Genomic DNA, 18,047 nt, shown 5'->3' on the forward strand with positions numbered 1-18,047 from the left:
CTCTGTTGGGTAAATGTTCTCTAGCTTTACCAATCAGATACACAGTGACGCACATCTTGTGTCGAAACAAAGAGAGTTTGCTCTGGTAACCCCAGTGTCTGTTTCTCTACAGCCTCACCACTAGATTAGACAATTTTTTGAACTTTTTCTTAATCTCAAAGGTAAGAAAAAGTATTAGCCTTAACTTGGAATCCCTAGAAAACAGGCTAAAAGCAGTTCCATGGGGGCACCTGGGTGGCTCAGTTGGTTAAGTGACTGCCTTCAGCTCAGGTCATGATCCCAGGGTCCGGGGATGGAGCCCCGCATCGGGCTTCCTGCTCAGCGGGGAGCCTGCTTCTCCCTCTGACCCTCCCCTCTCTCATGTGCTCTCTCTCTCAAATAAAAAAAAAAAAAAAAAAAGCTGTTCCACGGAAACGAAGGGGTACTCTGCCTAGCATGGAAGAGTGAGAGAAGAGCAAAGTGAGGGGGAGGAAGAAAACCAAATGCGCGGTAGTGCATTACCCAGCTGACTACACCGGCTAGTTGCTCGCAGGACGGGCGTTTCTTGAGGGGCTGGAGAGAGCGGTACAATTCTTTGGAATACTGAGCAGGGAGAAAAGTACAGCAGGGAGCAGACAGGGCGACAGGGTGACAGCAGGCCCTGTCACACCTTGAACAACAGAAGAAAGAACTCAACGTTTAGCTGCACTGGCAATGAGAGACTAAGGAACATTTTGAGCGGGAAAGAGACGGGAGGAGAATTTTTAGCAAGACTCAGAGGGAGCAGGGTAATAGTTGGCAAACGATGGCGCATCCAGCAGAGGGGACCAGTAGACTGCACTTAACACTGCTGGGTGAAGCCAGAGGACAAAACGGGCAAAGAATTCTTAATTTGGAGAGTTTGGGGGATGCTAGAGGGTGTACGGTTGGGCACTATGGAGTTTGGGAACCTCCAAAATTTTATGCAAATTTTTGTGTCCTAAACATGTTTATTTTTCAGAGGAAAGGATTTTTAGATTTCACCTGATTCTCAGACATCTGTGAGCCAAAAAATAATCAGGAAACCCAGGGTCAGTGAGATTCTGTGCTCACAGATGGATTTATGTTATAAATAAGCCTCCTTTACGAACCCAGTGTAAATCTAAAGAGGCGCCTTTCACCTCTTACAGCCACATTCTCTCTGAACGCCTATGTACTTACTGTCTGCAGCTCACTTTTACATTTAGCTTGTTTTTGTAAGTTTCGGTTTTCCTACCCTGTACTTTTCTTAAAGGAACACGCCTCATATCACCCTCAGTCATCATCACAATATGACTTTAAGGTGTTAAAAGAAACTGAGGCATATTAAGCATTTTGAGTTCATTTGAGCAAAGATTGGTTTGAACCGGGCAGCCTCCAGTCTAGCAGATAGGAAGGAGCTCTGAGGAGCTGTAGCAAATGAAAGACTTTCACCAGCAGAAGGGAGTGGGGACAAGGAAGTTATACTGGCAAAAAAGCAGACTGGTTATGGCAAGGTCACTTTCCTTTAGGGGATGACAGGGGCCTATCAGGCAGATTATCCAAGTCACGCTGATCAGACGATTCCTGACCGACTGGTTTCAGATTCCACTTCTGGGACAGCCTAAACTGTAATTAAGTCTCAGTTTGGTGATGCAGGGCTGAGCATAAGCAACTCCATTTTGGGCCTGTTGCCTTGTGTTTAACAAAGGTCAAGCAAAAGGCAAATTAAACGAAGTAAAATCTGCTTAAAAACCTGTTGCACAAAGCACATGTACATATATGGAGAAGTTACAACTAAACAAATCTCTTCTTTTAGCCTTGGCTGCTGACTAACAACAGAAGTAGCTTGCTGGTTCTCTGCTACATCAGAGTGCATCCCAGGAGCATGAAGGCCTTACATGAACTCTGTCTTAATTATACCCTCATCTGAGAAGCTGCATTAGGACACGGCTGGATCTGTGCATGCTGACATACTTGGAGCAGGAAAGCAGGGCTTGCAGGGTTTACAGAGCCCTGAGTCCCCGCCTTATCAAGCCTGACCTCCCACCTTACTTGGCACAACACTTCCCCTTATGTATCCACAGTGTCTCCTACTCCCAGCTGTGAGTCAGGGAACCAAAGGGAGCATTTTGAGTTCTTCTTAAGAAAATTTATACCATCCAGCTAAGCATTGGTAAGACATTCTGACCAGCTTTGAGATTTTGCATTTAAAATTTGTTCCAAACACCATGAAATTTATGCTTCTGGGCTGGGACTTGCCTCCTGAGCATTTAAAAAATATTTTATTATGTGTCTTAGTTATTTTTCAGAAAAAGACCAAACTTTAGCTTTGATCTGTCTATCCTGTTACCTAGAAATTCAATTTAATATTACTCTGCTTCAGGTAAAAAACAAAAGCGTGGAGCCATGTAAAGTTAAAAGCTTGGCATAGAGGAAAACGTCTTAAACACCAATGAAAAGTATATTACAAAGAAAACATCTTCTTTTAAAAAGGGATTCTTATTATTGAGATTAGAGCAGAATTACAAAACTTACCAAAAGGAGTAAAATTCTCCGTAAACTGCTACTAGAGCTGAATGTCCGTGAACAGGAACCTTAGTATTTTTAAACAGCTTTATTGAGCTATAATTTACATACCATAAAATTTACCTCTTTTTAAATTCAGGGAACTGTACTTTAATAAGTCATTATACATAATACTCACAAGAGCTACTTCTGACAGTATAGCAGTGCTTCACATGTAGTTACTATGGTGAATATTTTGTTATTTTAATAAGGAAATCCCAAACAGTGGTCCCAATTTTGATAAGAAAGATTTTAGAATCTTATAAAGGAACTTGTCAGAGGTGTCGTTCCCATTGTACATGATTAATCAAGTTTATTTGTTATTCAAGTCAAAGCTCTCATGTTAGACCATGAGAAAGAGCTTTCCACTCACACAGGAGTTGATGAAACCCCCAGGGCCTGTGTTATGAGGCAAGTTACTTCCAATTTGGAGAAAATATCAAATGTCAATTGAAGACAACTTCATTAAAAAAAAATTAAGAATAGATGAACAGATTACATCCTGCAGTTAAAGAGATACTTAACACTTCTGTTACCTTATCTATATTATTAGCTGCTTTTAAATTCATTTCTTGTTATTTAGGTTCTGAAGAGAATTTTAATCCAGGAACTAGAAGATTTGATTTTGGGGCCTGCTGTACTACTTTTAAGGTGCTGTTTTATCCTCCTGATTCACTCGTAATCTCTGAGGCTTGGTTTCCCATCCATTAAATTGGACTAGGGTATCTGCCTTGACTAATTTAGGAAGGTATGTGATTAGGAGCAATGGAAATAATGTATGCAAAAAATGCTCCGTTAGCCACAAACTGCTGTGCAATTGTATGGTATTACTTTTATTACCACAAATCAAGGAAATTATCTATATTAATCAAAATAATCTGCAAATAGTTCTAAGTGTCTATCTACACTTGACACTATATTTTCCAAGATAAACACTTGTGGCTTTTAAATGGAAACAGTTAGGCCCTTAGTCCATACGGAATAATAACGAGTTGGAGTGAATTTCCTACCTGGGCCTTCAATTTCCTCTGCTTTCTTAATGTCACTTCCCATTCTTTATTATTGTATTCTTTATTACTGTCAGTTTATTTATTATCACATTAAAAGATAACAAAAACACCTCGTAGGTGACTTGAAGAATGACCACATTTCTTTAGATAAAGTGAGGTAAATTTGATCTTTTGAATAATTAAGCTTGGTTATAGAGCAAATTAGAATGCATAAGTTGTAAAACAAACCTAAAGGTTTCATTAAAAATTGTAAAGGAGTAGAATAAAATCATAATGGTTAAGCTAATTCAAACATATATTTCTTTATGATGGTGGCATCCTAAGCATCAGGTTTTGTCCTTAGTACTTCCATGGGCTTGAGCACATTACACATTTTTTCTTCACAAGTTTCCATAAAATTCAGCTAGCTCTTTTAACTTACTGATTAGCACATTAGATGTCTTGGACATCCCAGAACACATCCAGCCTTTTCGTACTTGTTTTGGATTAATTTAGATTTGACTCCCCACTGACATTCCTCCTACCATCACAATCAATAGGTCATAATATACCATGAATATTTCTCTTAATATCTTCTAAATTAATTCTTTCCTTTTTTATGGCTATTTCTTAAAACCAGGCCCTTCATAATGTGCTTAGATTTTCCAAAACTGTCTCCTGGTGATTCCCCAATATACCCATGCTGCAAAGGATGTCAACAAGATTGTCTTTACCATGGTTTTTTCCTGCTCAGAACACTGCTTATGTCTCATTCTTGAGGACAATCAAATCTGTTATCTGTCATGTCAATGTCTCATCCTTCTATACTTCATCTATCCCATTTCTCATAGCTAATCGATTACAATATTCTGTTTAGTCAGTTTGGCTTCATTCTCATGATCATCATGGGGTCACCTTGCTTGTCCTTACATTTGCACTTGTGCTTAGAACCTTTGGAATAGAGATTCCTTCTACTTTTTCATTGAATAGCTACTCATTGGTTCATTAACTGAACAAATAATTAATGAATGCCTATTCCATGCTGGGCAACTCTTCAAGGTGTGAAGGAGACAATGGTAGGAAGATCTAATGACAGTCTCCTCTCTATCACCTCTACCCCCCAACAAGAAGCCTTTCCTCACCAACCCGGTGCACTGCAATTAGCAGGTGTTTGAAATTTGCCCTTTGCTTTTGATTATTTTCCGGCGAGGAGGTCGAGGGGAACTGTTCAGGGAAGGTAAGGGACTCACTCAGGCCTTATAAAACTGGGTGCTCTTCTACCCTTGTCTTGTAGGGTATAAGAGCTTCCTACTTCGTGAATTGCTCTGCAGGGAGCTAGCATGAGTGGTGAAGTGCATCGTGCCTTCTGACATGCCCTGTGGGACAACGTGGACCGATCACTTTTGTGGCTGTCTCATACATGTAGAGAATAGCTAGGATGTAAGGAACTGAACTGAATAGCTAGAGTGGAAGAAATGGAAGGACGGAGTTCTTACTTCCTCTTTCTTTGGCATAGTCCCAGAACACCCTCTTAGACTACGTATGCACAGAAGAGATGCTCAACAAAAGTTCTTTACAAGACAACATTCCTTTGTTGTTCCCATTCAACAGGTCCATGTTTTGTTTCATACTGAAGTAGTTCGGAAGTCAAATCACACAGCTTTGCTAGGGTCCACCTCGCGAGGACCCTTTCTGATGGAGCTCAAGCCTAAATATGAGAGCAAATCCCAGTAGGCAAACCCTTGTATGATTAACATTTCTGGCAACACTCTCAATGCTATGAATTTAAGATTCTTTTCCATGGTGTCTGGAATGAGATGTAGTGACTCATTTCCATTGTTTAAAAGTATTGAGAAGATAGCATGACTGTTGCACCGACCCTTTCCAGTTGCTTTTATCTGTGGCCCAGTCACCTAGGAAGTCCACATAAAAACATTTTAAATGTGAGCATCAGTCTGTGTTTGTTTGTGTGAGTGGAGTACTGCTTAGCATGCAAATAACCTGCTAGTTTCTTTCTGAATAATGTCATACTTACTAAACAGCAGATCCACCCTCTATGCATGTCCCACCATTGGCACATTTCATTAAACTGCAGGGAGAAGCATCGCACTGGCCAACGCTGTGCCCAGCATTTGGGTGGCCCTCAGGGTTTCCCAGGCGTCTGAAATGGCCCTTCTTAGTGCGAACTTGCATAGTGAAAATGCAACCTTGGAGAAAGGCAAAAACACTTCATATTAAAAAACTGGAAGAAACAGACAAAACAAGAAGAGAATTATTTTTCATTTTTAAAGCAGCATTTTTTCAACATAAAGTAATACATGTCAATTTTTAAGAAAAGACTATAAAACTGTAAAAACACAGAGAAGCACAGAGAGAAAAATAAAAAAATTATCTACAGTATCAACACTGTAGAAAAGACAATTATATATTTTAAAGATTTATTTATTTATTTGAGAGAGAGAGGGTGATGAGCAAGGGTGGGGCAGAGGGAAAGAATCTCAAGCAGACGCCACACTGAGCGGGAAGCCTGATGTAGGGCCCCATCCCAGAACCCTGAGATCATGACCTGAGCCAAAACCAAGAGTCGGCTGCTCAACCGACTGAGCCACCCAGGCACCCCTAGAAAAGACAATTATTAACATTTTGGTATGTATGATATACCACTAATTATTAACATGTATACACACACAGCAGTTTTTCTATGCTTAGCTCTATTTTCTTTTAAACAAAAATAGAATCCTGCGTTAAACTATGTAATATCTAGTATTCCAAGCATTTGTATATCATAAATACTATTAACTCTTTTTTCATAGCATTAACTATTTTTAAATGATGGCATACTGTTCTTTTATATAATATATCTAATTAATTTTCAATTATTGGGCAACTGACTCATTTCTACTCTTTTGCTATTAAAAATAATGCTATGATTAACATCATACGGATATCCTTGTGTATTTGCTAATTATTTTCTTAGTATTATTTTCTAGCAGTAACACTACTAAGGCAAAAGATATGGATGCTTTGAAGGGTGTCCCAGTGTCACAGATATTTTGCACAAATTTTATCTCCCCCACTCGCTACTGGAACACCTGCTTCTTCACAATCACCACATGCAAGAGATTATTATGCTTCATTTTAAAATGAAACAAAGAATAAAATTTTCTTTTGTTATTTTTAATTGGGGTTGAAAACCTTTTAATAAATGTATTAGCCATTTGTATTTCTTACTTTTCATTTGTTTATTATATAATTTTTTTCTCTATTCACCACTTTAAACATTAATTCGGAAGACCTGCTTACATAATGAGTGTATTAGTTGTTTGCCATATATTGTTAATACTTTCTTCAGTTTATTATTTGCCATCTAATTTTGCTTATGGTGAAGCTTTTATTTTTTTATGTAGGGAAGTTTATAATTTTTATGTTGTCACATTTCTCTTTTTTCCCCTCAAGGGTTTGTCTGCATATATCCTTAGAAAGGTCTTTCCCAGGTATACACTGTATGATCTTACTGATATATGGAATCTAAAAAAGTCTAACTCATAGAAGCAAAGTGGAATGGTGGTTGCCAGGGGCTGGGAGTGGGAGAAATGGGGGAGATGTTAGTCAAATGGTATAAACTTTCACTTATAAGATGAATAAGTTCTGGGGATCCAATACAAAGCATGTGCCTCTAGTTAATAATACTGTATTCTATACCTGAAATTTGCTGAGAAAGTAAATTGTAAGTGTTCTTACCACACATAGATACAAGGTAACCATGTTAGATGATGAATGTGTTAACTTGACCGTGGTTCTCTTTTCACAATGTATGTGTAGTCTAAATCATCACCTTCTACACCTTAAATATATACTATTTTATTTGTCAATTGTATTTAGCAGGGCTGGGAAAAGAAAGATCTTTAACATCCTAAGATTAGGAAAATACAAACAAAAAGGGCAGCTCAACAAAGACTTTATATGGAACTGTTTGGGATCCTGAAATGTATTATAATTTTACTCCTCTCCTTCAGCACTTACAGTTTGTTTTTAAAGTACTTTTAAGTCAATACGGTTATTGGCTATAAATAGTGTCCTTAAAATGAGGAAATAAAGGCTAGAATGGATTTTATTTTTGAAACTTTCAGGAGCTAAAAGCATGGAATAATTCCTCATGGTGAAAAAGATGGGTTCAGTTTTGAAAGGTCAAGACTTTACTTTCCAACTTAATCTTCACTGGCCTTTTCGCTGACGAGCACCACTCTCAGCAGGCACTGCTATTTTCTTATTGTGAGAGAACTGTGATTGTCCTTCCTCAGATTTAACCTTTGTTATTTCTCCAAGTCCTGCCATCTGCTATTGCACAAAAAAAGCACTGCAGAAATGAAGAAATTAATGAATGCTATCAGCTTTATACAGAATAACCGGGTAACCCAATTAACAAAGCAGCGTTTCCCATGTTTTTTGCAGAGTGAAATGCTCTCAGCAGAGAGCAAAAGTATAAGTACAGGATGGAGTCAGGTGGGTCTGGGTTCAGTTGTAATCTCTGCCACATAATGGGTAGATGATCCAAACCTGAGTGCCAATCTTTGCACTTTTAAAATGGGGACAAGAATAACTATACTATGAGTTAAGAGGAATAGGCTAATATACATAAACTGGCCAGTGTAATCCCTGGCAACTAGTAGGTCTCATATCCTACCCTGTCTACCTCAGTGTCTCAAGCCTTTTACCACCTTTATAAATTTTTTTTCCTTTTAGCAAAAATTGAGCTTTTTGTAGTTTTTATAATCATGCACTGAAAAAAACTTGTAAATGACTATAACAAATATTAAATTCTGAAATGTTTCATTTAAAACCACTTCTGCTTTATATAGATAAATGAAATGCTTTTGTTATGAGGAATTGCTGAAATATATTTTTGGCTAAAAATGTGGCAATGCTATATTTAGAGAAACATTTGGCTAATACAGATAGTTAAATGTGTTTATTTTAGAGAGAGATGCTTCATGTCAGTCAACATATGCAGTTTACAGGCAATTACAGTGGAAGCCATATGTAGAATATATATTGTATATTTTCAGTATTACTAATACAGCAAAGTATAATCTGCTTAGTATAACACCATGCAGGGGCACTTGGGTGGCTCAGTCAGTTAAGTGTCTGCCTTCGGCTGAGGTCGTGATCCCGGGCTCCTGGGATGGAGCCTGATCATATCAGGCTCCCTGCTCAGCAGGAAGTCTGCTTCTCCCTCTGCCTCTGCTCCTCCCCCTGCTCATGCTCAATTTCTCAAATAAATAAATAAATTCTTAAAAAAAAAAGTATAGCACCAGGCACCAGGTATTCAATACATACTTCCTGCAAATGATAAAGTGGTTATGATAAAGACTTGGAAGCCATCAGCCATGTGTATGTTGGAAAGTAAGACTGGCTAGGTTCCACATAAGTGATAGCATTTTTTGGACAGTAAAATAATGTTTAACTTGTTGCAATAAATCCTTTCTCCCCCTCCGCCCCGCCATGTGTTCTGGTTTGAAAAGTACCACGCAATCAAAAAGAGAGAGAGAAAAAGCAGAACTAGCCAGAAACTGTACTGACAGAGCAGGGTCCTTTTAATTGGAATAACATGTTCTTTACAGTGTTGTTAATGAATCTGAATCTATTTCATGTTCACTCTGATATTCAGTTGAGTAATAAATATTTAGTAATCCCAGCATCAGTGAACCTGAGCTGCTGTAACACTAGAATAATAGATAAATGGGACAGTAGATTTCCCCATGTTCACACTGACCGAAAGTAACTTTTAATTCTACATCAGGACTAAATAGGTCTGTCAGTGAAAGCAACAGATCTTAGAACATTGATGAAAGCGACGGATCTTCTTCCCATAAAAATGCACGAGGGCACAGGCAGTTATATAGGTGTGGTTTCAGGAGACTCAAGGGCCCACTGAATCCCATCCAGGAACCTCAAGCTGGGAACCCTGCAGCTTTGGAATAGATGTAACTTTGGAGAGGAGGACAGAATTTTTCTTACGGCAGGTGAGAGAGTAAGGCCTTCTCTGCCTGGCGTGTCTATTACTCTGGATAAGGGTTATTTAAACCTCAAGATCTTCGTAAGTATTAAAGGTTATAGGGAAGTAATGGCTCATTAGAAACCATTTCCAGAACAAAAACAAATGGGCTTTATCAACAGTAAGGATTTATATTTTAGACTGAGAACTTCTGGATTAGAGTCATTTATCACTAGTATTTATAAAAATATGAAATCCTAAATCATATAATCTTTTACTATGTGTAATTACCACTCTAAAGACAAATGTGGTAGCCTTAGTCTATTAAAATTTTTCATGAAACTCCGTATTTGTTTTGTTATGGTTAATTAATACAGTGGCTTCCAAATCTGGGGAGGCTTATCGAAATGCAAATTTCTATTCATTCATTCATTCATTCATTCATTCATTGCAATGCAAATTTTTAGATTCCATCATAGATATTTTGATGAGGTATTTCCAGCATAGGGTCCAGAAATCTACATTTTAAGAAAATTATCCTGTATCCTTCCTTACAGACGGGAGAGCTCAGCTTTTGGAGGTGTGTGGTCCTGCTGTGACCCGGTTCTTAGGGTACATTGGTAACAAGTGTCCAAAATTTTCAGAACAGAGTGAATGCGAGTTAATAATGGATGAGAGGCAGACATCAGGGGAGGATTCAAGAGACAAGTGATAAGATTAGGGGCTTTCAAGGTCATGGAACTTCCATGATACTGGATTAAGGGGCAGTTGCTAAGCTGACCTGCCCAAGACTTCTATCCTGAGCGCCGCGGCAGCTGCCGCGCAATCCTAGCATTTCTGTCTGAGGAAGGGCCGGCCGTGTGCGCGCTGCACTCAGCTCACCGACACACTTACGGGGAAGATGACAGGTCTCAGGAGAGCCTCTGTTCTCATTAGCAAGGTGTACAGAAAATTCATAATAGAAGGGAGAAAATTACACAAGAAAACCTCAGGAAGCACTGGCCTTCAATCAATTGGACATCAAATCCAACGACGACAGGTTGGAATGATAATAGTAAACATGCACTGAGTGTTTATCATGTATTGGTTTCCGGGCTAAGCCCTTACTATCATTATTTTATTTAATTGATTCACTCAGAAGAACCCTATGAGGTAGATCTTTTTCTCCTCTGAGGAGAAAAGAGAAGAAAATGGGAGCTCCAAAGCGTGTGAGGGCCAGGCTACAAGTTAGGGAGCAGCTACCGGGCAGGGCCTGAGTCTGAAGCCGCCCCGACTCCAGAGCCTGTGCGCCTATCCAGCGTCCGCACGTGTAGCGGAGAAAGAGAAGCCGGGGCCGGGAGGAGCTGTGCCCCCCGCCCCCAGCAGCACCGTCGCCATCGCTGACACAAAGCGGGCACTGGAAACCAGGCGCCAGTCTTGTGTTCTCTCACCACTCCCTCCGTTTCAGAACTACATAGCAAGAGAAGTGCTGTTCTTGTTCCGTTTTATAGGTGAGGCACAGCGAGGCACAGGGAGGTGACTAGCCAGGGTCCTGAGGCTTGGAGGTGGCAGAGCCGGGCTGCATACCCCAGTCGGTTGTGTTGGGTTCCGGAGTCCATGCTCTTACCCTTGATGCTATTCCCGGAGTATTTGTGTAAGCCTCGTGTCCGTGAATAAATGACAGCAAGGTTTGATGACCCTGCCCAGGGTCTCCACCTGGCTGAGCGGAAGATGTGCTTCTTCGCATTCATAAGTTTACCCACCCCTTTTCTTGGATATAGTGTTTTTAAAAACTCATTGATTTGTCTTGCCCTTACACTCCTTTTCAGATTATCTCCTGCTGTAAGGACTGTGGAGTTACTACATTTAGCACAGTGCCTTAGTATGCTTTAAACTCTTCTATAAGACACCCTTCTGAAAATCAGCACTGGTTACATATTCAAGGAAAAAGTTTCTTGGACAGCCTTGGCAGAAGGAACTCATTTTACTGGAAGATAACCTTGTATCATGCTGGGTAGCTGTGTTGCTTTCATATGTTTCACGTACATAGGCTCCTGCATCCGTGTTTAGGCAGAAGTCAGTGGAGGTGGGGAGAAGGGTACTGCCAGGCAGGTAGAGGACTCAAGTGCCTGACATGGCTCTTGATGGCGGCTTCTGTGCTGTAGAGATGTGCTTCACATCCTAGTCCCTATTCCTTGACTTCTGCTGGGGAGCAGGCGGGTCATGGGTGGGTGGCTGAGGACACTATAACCAACAGCTCCTTGAGCAAACATTCTCAGACTAGGATCCATCAAAAAGCTTATTTTCACCAAATGCACTATTATAACAATTCAAAGCATGTCTTTATCTCACAACTCTGCTGTGAATCAGCTTTATGGGAGAAGGTCTGAGTCTATTTCCCTTTCTGAACACAGAGAGATAGACTATGGCAATACGATCACTTGCTCAAGCATAATGTTCCCCCTGAACCCTCTTGAGTTGTGGGCCACCTGTTGGTGGTATGGATCAGTTAGCTGCAGTCTATCTCTCACCTGTACATCAAGTAGGTTCCAAAGTTAGCTGGAGTTTCAATATTTACTGTGACTCCCTGAGGTTTACCCTATTTGCCCTATGTTAAAAAGCACCCTATATTAAAAAAAGTTAGTCATGCCCCTGATCCCCCCATATTATGCTCTACTTTTCCTTTCTCCCGCTACAGAATTTGTCAGCTTATACTACTATTTTCTTATAGTCGTTTTATTTCTTCATCATTTTTAGTGTTTATTGCCTTTATGCAACTGGAATGTACACTCACAAGTAGGGGGATCTTTGTTTTCTTCATTGAAACATACTACACACGTAGTACATAGGTAGGAAGTGATTGAATGCTTTCTATTAAAATCAAACTTTGGTCAAGTCTGATTAGAAAGCAATCCATATTTCTGGTTTTGGAACTAGAAGTATATTATTTAAAGTTTTTTCTTGTCTCAGAATTTGAAACTGGTAGGTAGAGTGTAAAAACCATCCACGCCTTACCTTGATAGCCATTTTTAAAATCGCCTCCAGTGGGTAAGAGATCTGGTGTATATTCACTGTAGCCACCTACATAAAACTGACTGACGACTTTGAGACCAACCAGTCTTCCCGGGGAGATGATGGATTTATTTTTATGATCATCTACCTTTAAAAGGAAAAGAATTCAAAAGATATTAAAAAAGGAATTAATTCCCCAGGGTGAACTGTTAAGATACTGTTTTGTTATTTTCCATTAACTTGGCATGAAAAATTCACAAAGACCTGAATTTTGAAAAAATAAAAAACACCGCACCACTCTATTCTTTGCTTCTCTGCTGGTGTCTGTTACCATGGATATATTAATATAGCAATCATAGTTTTGCATTTCAATCAAAATCACAGTTCTCCAAAGATCAGAAGCTAGCATCCTGCTGGTCTTCCTCCATCTAGCCTTGGCCCCTCCCCTTCCATTCTCAATACAACCACCAGAGTCATTTATCAAAGAAAGTCAATTGCGGTAACCATCCCCCCTTCTAAAATTTCTCAGCAGCTCCCCCATTGCTCTTGATAAAAATCTAACTTCTTGGGGCACCTGGGTGGCTCAGTCAGTTAAGTGTCTGCCTTCGGCTCAGGTCATGATCCCGGAGTCCTGGAATTGAGCCCTGAGTCGGGATTGAGCCTCTAGTCGGGATCCAGCCCTGAGTCAGGCTCCCTGCTGGGCAGAGAGCCTGCTTTTCCCTCTCCCTGACCCCTGCTCATGCCCTCTTCTCTCTCTCTCTCAAATAAATAAATAATATCTTAAAAAAAAAATCTAACTTCTTAGCGTGACATCTAAGTCCTTTGATAATATAGACCTGGTCTACCAGCTAACTACCTGTTTTGCTCCTCCCTACGTGAAAGCCACATGAACTACTCACATTCTTCAAGTCCACACTGGCCACTGTTGTTTTTCTGAACTCCCATTTATTTGCAGTTATGCTCAAGCATCACCTTTTTTTGGGGGGGAGCATTTCCTGAGCCATCTCTCTCACCTTATCTACATTAGGCATCCCTCTTACTTATCCCCACACCACCTAATTGCAAGCATGCCTCTCATCCTCAGCTGTGGGCACTAGTCTGTGAACTGCGTGGGGCAGGCAGCGTGGGCCTGTTGCCTCTGGCCCCTACTGCACAGATCTGATGGTATATGGTTATGCTCAGCAAAGCTGTGGGACAGATGAAGGGATGACGTTTTACCTTCAGCCAGCCCATCTGGAAGAGCCTCCCCAGACGGACCGTGTGGATGCCAAGGCTCAGGTGGAGGGGATCACTGCTGAGACTTGCTGTACCTGATCCCAGGTTGTAAGTGTAAACCACACTGCCACTGAGCAGACCCACGGCCAAGAAGTCATCGCTGTTCAACCCTGGAATGAGAAGACATGTGGGGCATGCTTGCTGCGAGAAAATTCAGGAGTCTAGTCAGCTTCAATTTATTGTCTAGTTCTGAGGTACAGACCAGCATACAGGAAGTTATAACAGACATGCCGCCTCTCACCGGCACTCAGGTATGCATGTGTCTGGGAATTGTTGTTCACACCCCCAGAAACTATGTGAACACTAAAAGTTTTTCTTTGAAGCCACGAGGATTCTCATCAACCCAGGGGAATGATCAATACCTAAAAAGTTGGGATTAAAACGTCCTTTTTGTCTGAATGAAATTCAGTGTGCTCTTTACAATACATAGAACGTTTTTTTTATTATTATGTTATGTTAATCACCATACATTACATCATTAGTTTTTGATGTAGAACTTTATAATAGAGTTGAACTGCTCTGATAGGTCAGGAGATTCAAAAGATTGAGATAACCGAGCTTCAGCTTTGAAATTCTGAGTTGAAGTTTTAAAAATGTTATTTCCATAATTGCTCAGGATATGCTATAATTATTCTATTACAAAAGCTCTTGACCATACTCCCATGACCACTTAAAGGTGGGTTGTTTCTGTGTTCCCTATTCTCATTCTCCCTCCATTAGTTCAGGACCACCCATGGAAAACAGTGAATTGCAGGACCCAGAGCACTCAGGATACAGCTCATGTAGACCCATGGAAAAGGGGGAAGGTGGGTGGGAGAGAACCAGCATCAGACACAAGAGGAGGGTCCTGGTGGTATGCCTGGTGACATTAGGAAGATTGGAGATGGTCAACAGTGTCATTCTCAGCAGGTGGGCAGAGCCCACATAGGTCAAGGCAGAGCTTCTTGAGTTAAGTGGAGACAAGAGGCCTGTCTGCAGGGAGGAGGGACCCAAATGTATCATCCAGTTTCTGAAAGGTCTGTTTGTGGACCTTAATACTGAGGTTTGCAGGTAGGAAACGAAGGCAAGGATTTCTGCTCGGAGGAAGAATATGAGGCCTGATTGAAGTAAGAAGCTTCATCAGGGGGCAAAAAGTAGAAGTGAGTCCTTGGACATGGACAAAGTTGGTTGTGAGTGTGTACAACCTCCCCCTCCTACACTCTTAAGGGTGATGTTGTATGCTCCCTTGGCTTCTGTTAGGCTAAGCAAGGTAAAGGAGAGAAAGATCTTCAGGGCTGGGGGTTTCTAGATAGCGTATGGAAGTGGGCTTCCTAAGGCACTGGGAAATGGAAGACAAATATTCAAGAGACTTGATTCTCTAAATATGCTTTTCTAATGGGTCCGCCATGGGCCCTGAGCTGGGTTATTTTGGAAGCTCCTTAGGCGAGTGTGATATGCAGCCAGGGTTGAGAGTCACTGTGTTAAGCACCATACCGCTGTCTAAACATGTTGGGAACTCATAGCAAATCTCGTTCTCTCTCAGGTGATCTCTTCCCCCTGCACTGTTGCAACAGCTTAGCTGGGTACAAATTTTAAATAGGAAGAACTCCCAGGAGAAAACAGATTCAGGAAGGCAGTTCAGCAGAAAGGAGAAAAACCATCAGAGACTGAAGTCTCTCAGGCAGCGGTCGGACTTTAGAGGACACAGGGAGAGAGGGCTGAAGAAAGAATTCTAAGAGATTTTTCTGTGGGCTGTGAGTGGGCATCTTTTTTTAAGGAATTCTAGTGGGCATCTGAATTGTCTTTTCAATTGTTCAGACTGTTGGAATGGAGATGGTATTCTGCATGTGGAACTGGTGGTGGGAGAGCAGTTTATTTGAGCCATAACCTTCTGTCCTTTCTGTCCTGTTGCTAATCCTCCTTCCTTAAGTCATCAAAAGCCTGTATCATGCCAAGAAAACATGATCATCAAGGTCCTACAGCCTGGCTAGGAGGAGATAGGAAGTTTGTCTCAAGTGCCCTGGGGATCTGAGGAAGAGCAGCAGTGGGGACAGTCATCATGACAAGGTGGGAAGGACAGTGAGGAAATTCAAAAGGAGGTGATTTTTGAGTTGGTTTCTGAGCTAACCCAGAAAGTGACAAATAAGAAATTACTAGGTAGATGAGGAAAGGGGAGGTTCTGAAGAGGGCCGCTCGAAGCAGAGGGAATAACATCGCAGGAGAGGCCGAAGGCATGGAATGCTTACAGGCCTGCTGGGGGCTGGGCCTGGCCTGGCCTTTAGTGTCTATGGCAGAAAGATCTTTAAGGCCTAGTATACAGCAATGAATGAGCTGAATATTTTACTGGAGACTCTCTTGAAAGAGAGAGAGAAGGGGGAACGGCAGAGGGAGAGAGAGAGAGAGAGAGAGAGAGAGAGAGAATCTTAAGCAGGCTCTATGCCCAGCATGGAGCCCGACATGGGGCTCCATCTCACAATCCTGAGGTCATGACCTGAGCCAAAATCAAGAGTCAGACACTTAACTGACTGAGCCACCCAGGTGCCCCTAGTCTTAGATTTTAGAAGACTCTCATAGCAATGTTGAGGGCAAGACCGAGAGGCAGATTTGGAATCTCACTGGAAGGTCGTTCAAGTGACTCAAGAGAAGAGATTAAGGTCCAAATAAATCAAGGCAGTGGCAGAGGGAATAGTTTTAGAAAAGAGGAGGAATTTGTGTGTGACTTGGAAGGAAAATCCGAAAGGACAGATCACTTTGGAGGGAAGAGTTGAGGAAGAAGGAAGAGCTGAAGGGATTCCAAAGAGTATGGTTTAAAGAACCACACGGAATGACAGGGTCAGTTATGGAGATAGGAGCCTTGGCAAGGGCAGGGTGGGGAGAGAGGCTGACTTCAGTTTATGGATACTCCTGCCTACAGACCTGTCCCAGAGCATAGAAGTAAGGATGCACCAACAGGTGTGGATAAGCAGAGCCAGGGAGCTCATCAAATTGTCAAACAGATGATCGCCTCTTATTGACAAACCATGGGTCCACCAGGGTTGTTTTCCTTTTCTCTGCCACACCTTTCACTCTGGACCTTTCCTCACTGGTAACCCCTGACGGTGAGTGATGGAGGAGATAAGAGAAAGGAAAGCAGTTGACTACCAGAGCTGGTGCCTGGAAGGTGACCGTTACTTCAGGGAGTTGGAAGTGCTCTAGGGTGATGTTCTGTGAATCTGGAAGTCCACCACAATCACTCAGGGAGCTTGTCAAAAATAGATTCTAGATTGACCTTATGGCACCTGTGGGAGAATCTCTGAAGCTAGGGCCTGGAAATATATATATTTTAACAGCATCCCCATCTGTTTGTTTACAAAGCCTGACTAATATTAGTAACTCTGGAAGGGCGAGGGCACATGACCCATTTGTCACCCACGGCTTCATGTTCAGAAGGGCCTCATGCTTGGTTTAATTCATGCTTTGTTGTTACTTTTTGAAATTCTTTGAACTGTAAGTTGAAGGTGAAGTCCGAGGGACAATGGAGCATGGCCGGGAACAGAGGCAATGCATATATACAAATGCACGTTTGTTGTTTCTTGCCGCCCCATTCACATGTAGTGTTTGTGACTAGAATCCCCCCAATACTGGGAGTTTGGTGAGACTCAGACTGAGTACAAGGTAAGTGCGTTGCGTCTAAAGACTGCGTAGGTGTGGTGCCGACCACACCAAGAGGCTATGCTTTCCACTTGAACCACAAACGTGCTTTCAGCGCAGGACGGCAATGTTGATTTCGAAACTTGAAAGATCAAAGAGTCTCAGCTTTCCTTTCTTACTCCCATTACTTCTCTGCGTTGGCTAATCATTTACACTGAAAATGGTGACATGGACAGAAAGGGAAAGAGAGGGAAGTCCATAGATACCTTTCTCTTCAGTCCTTCCTTACCCCCCAGTCAGCTGAGGGGAGAAAGTGTTGACAGAATGTGGGTGTATCAAGAAATGAAATGAAGACTGTTGACTTAATTTTGTGCAGCAGCTCTAGTGTTCTGGTGAGAAAGAAGTACACACGCAGGGACGAGCTATAAAATACTAATTGTGTAGTTTTGGTGACTCTGCATATGTGTTAAAAGCTCTGATATTTGCATTTTAAACTGGCATTTCATGATACAAAAATGAATGATAAAAGTCATGTTAATAATTTAATATTTTAATTTTTCTTAACTTAAACTGACATCAATAGCAACTAAAGACACCATAAAAGGTTGAGAGACCACGGAAGAACAGAAGTGCTGGTGGCACAG

At 41.4% G+C, this 18,047-nt stretch overlaps 1 protein-coding gene across 1 annotated transcript in view; it reads right to left on the reverse strand.

Moving 5' to 3' along the window:
- Positions 1-18,047, reverse strand: part of LOC141374779 (protein eyes shut homolog) — a 76,720-nt gene that overhangs the window by 46,930 nt on the left and 11,743 nt on the right. The window contains exons 2-4 of the mRNA XM_073904933.1: positions 13,738-13,904; positions 12,523-12,667; positions 5,569-5,740 (exon numbers count right to left, since the gene is read on the reverse strand). Coding sequence (XP_073761034.1) covers positions 5,569-5,740; positions 12,523-12,667; positions 13,738-13,752 — 332 coding nt within the window. The 5' untranslated portion in view covers positions 13,753-13,904. The remainder of the gene's footprint in view (positions 1-5,568; positions 5,741-12,522; positions 12,668-13,737; positions 13,905-18,047) is intronic.

This window comes from Callorhinus ursinus, unplaced genomic scaffold (assembly GCF_003265705.2).
Source record: "Callorhinus ursinus isolate GAN/ISIS: 27379988/994484 unplaced genomic scaffold, GSC_fseal_2.0 scaffold22, whole genome shotgun sequence".
Taxonomy (NCBI): domain Eukaryota; kingdom Metazoa; phylum Chordata; class Mammalia; order Carnivora; family Otariidae; genus Callorhinus; species Callorhinus ursinus.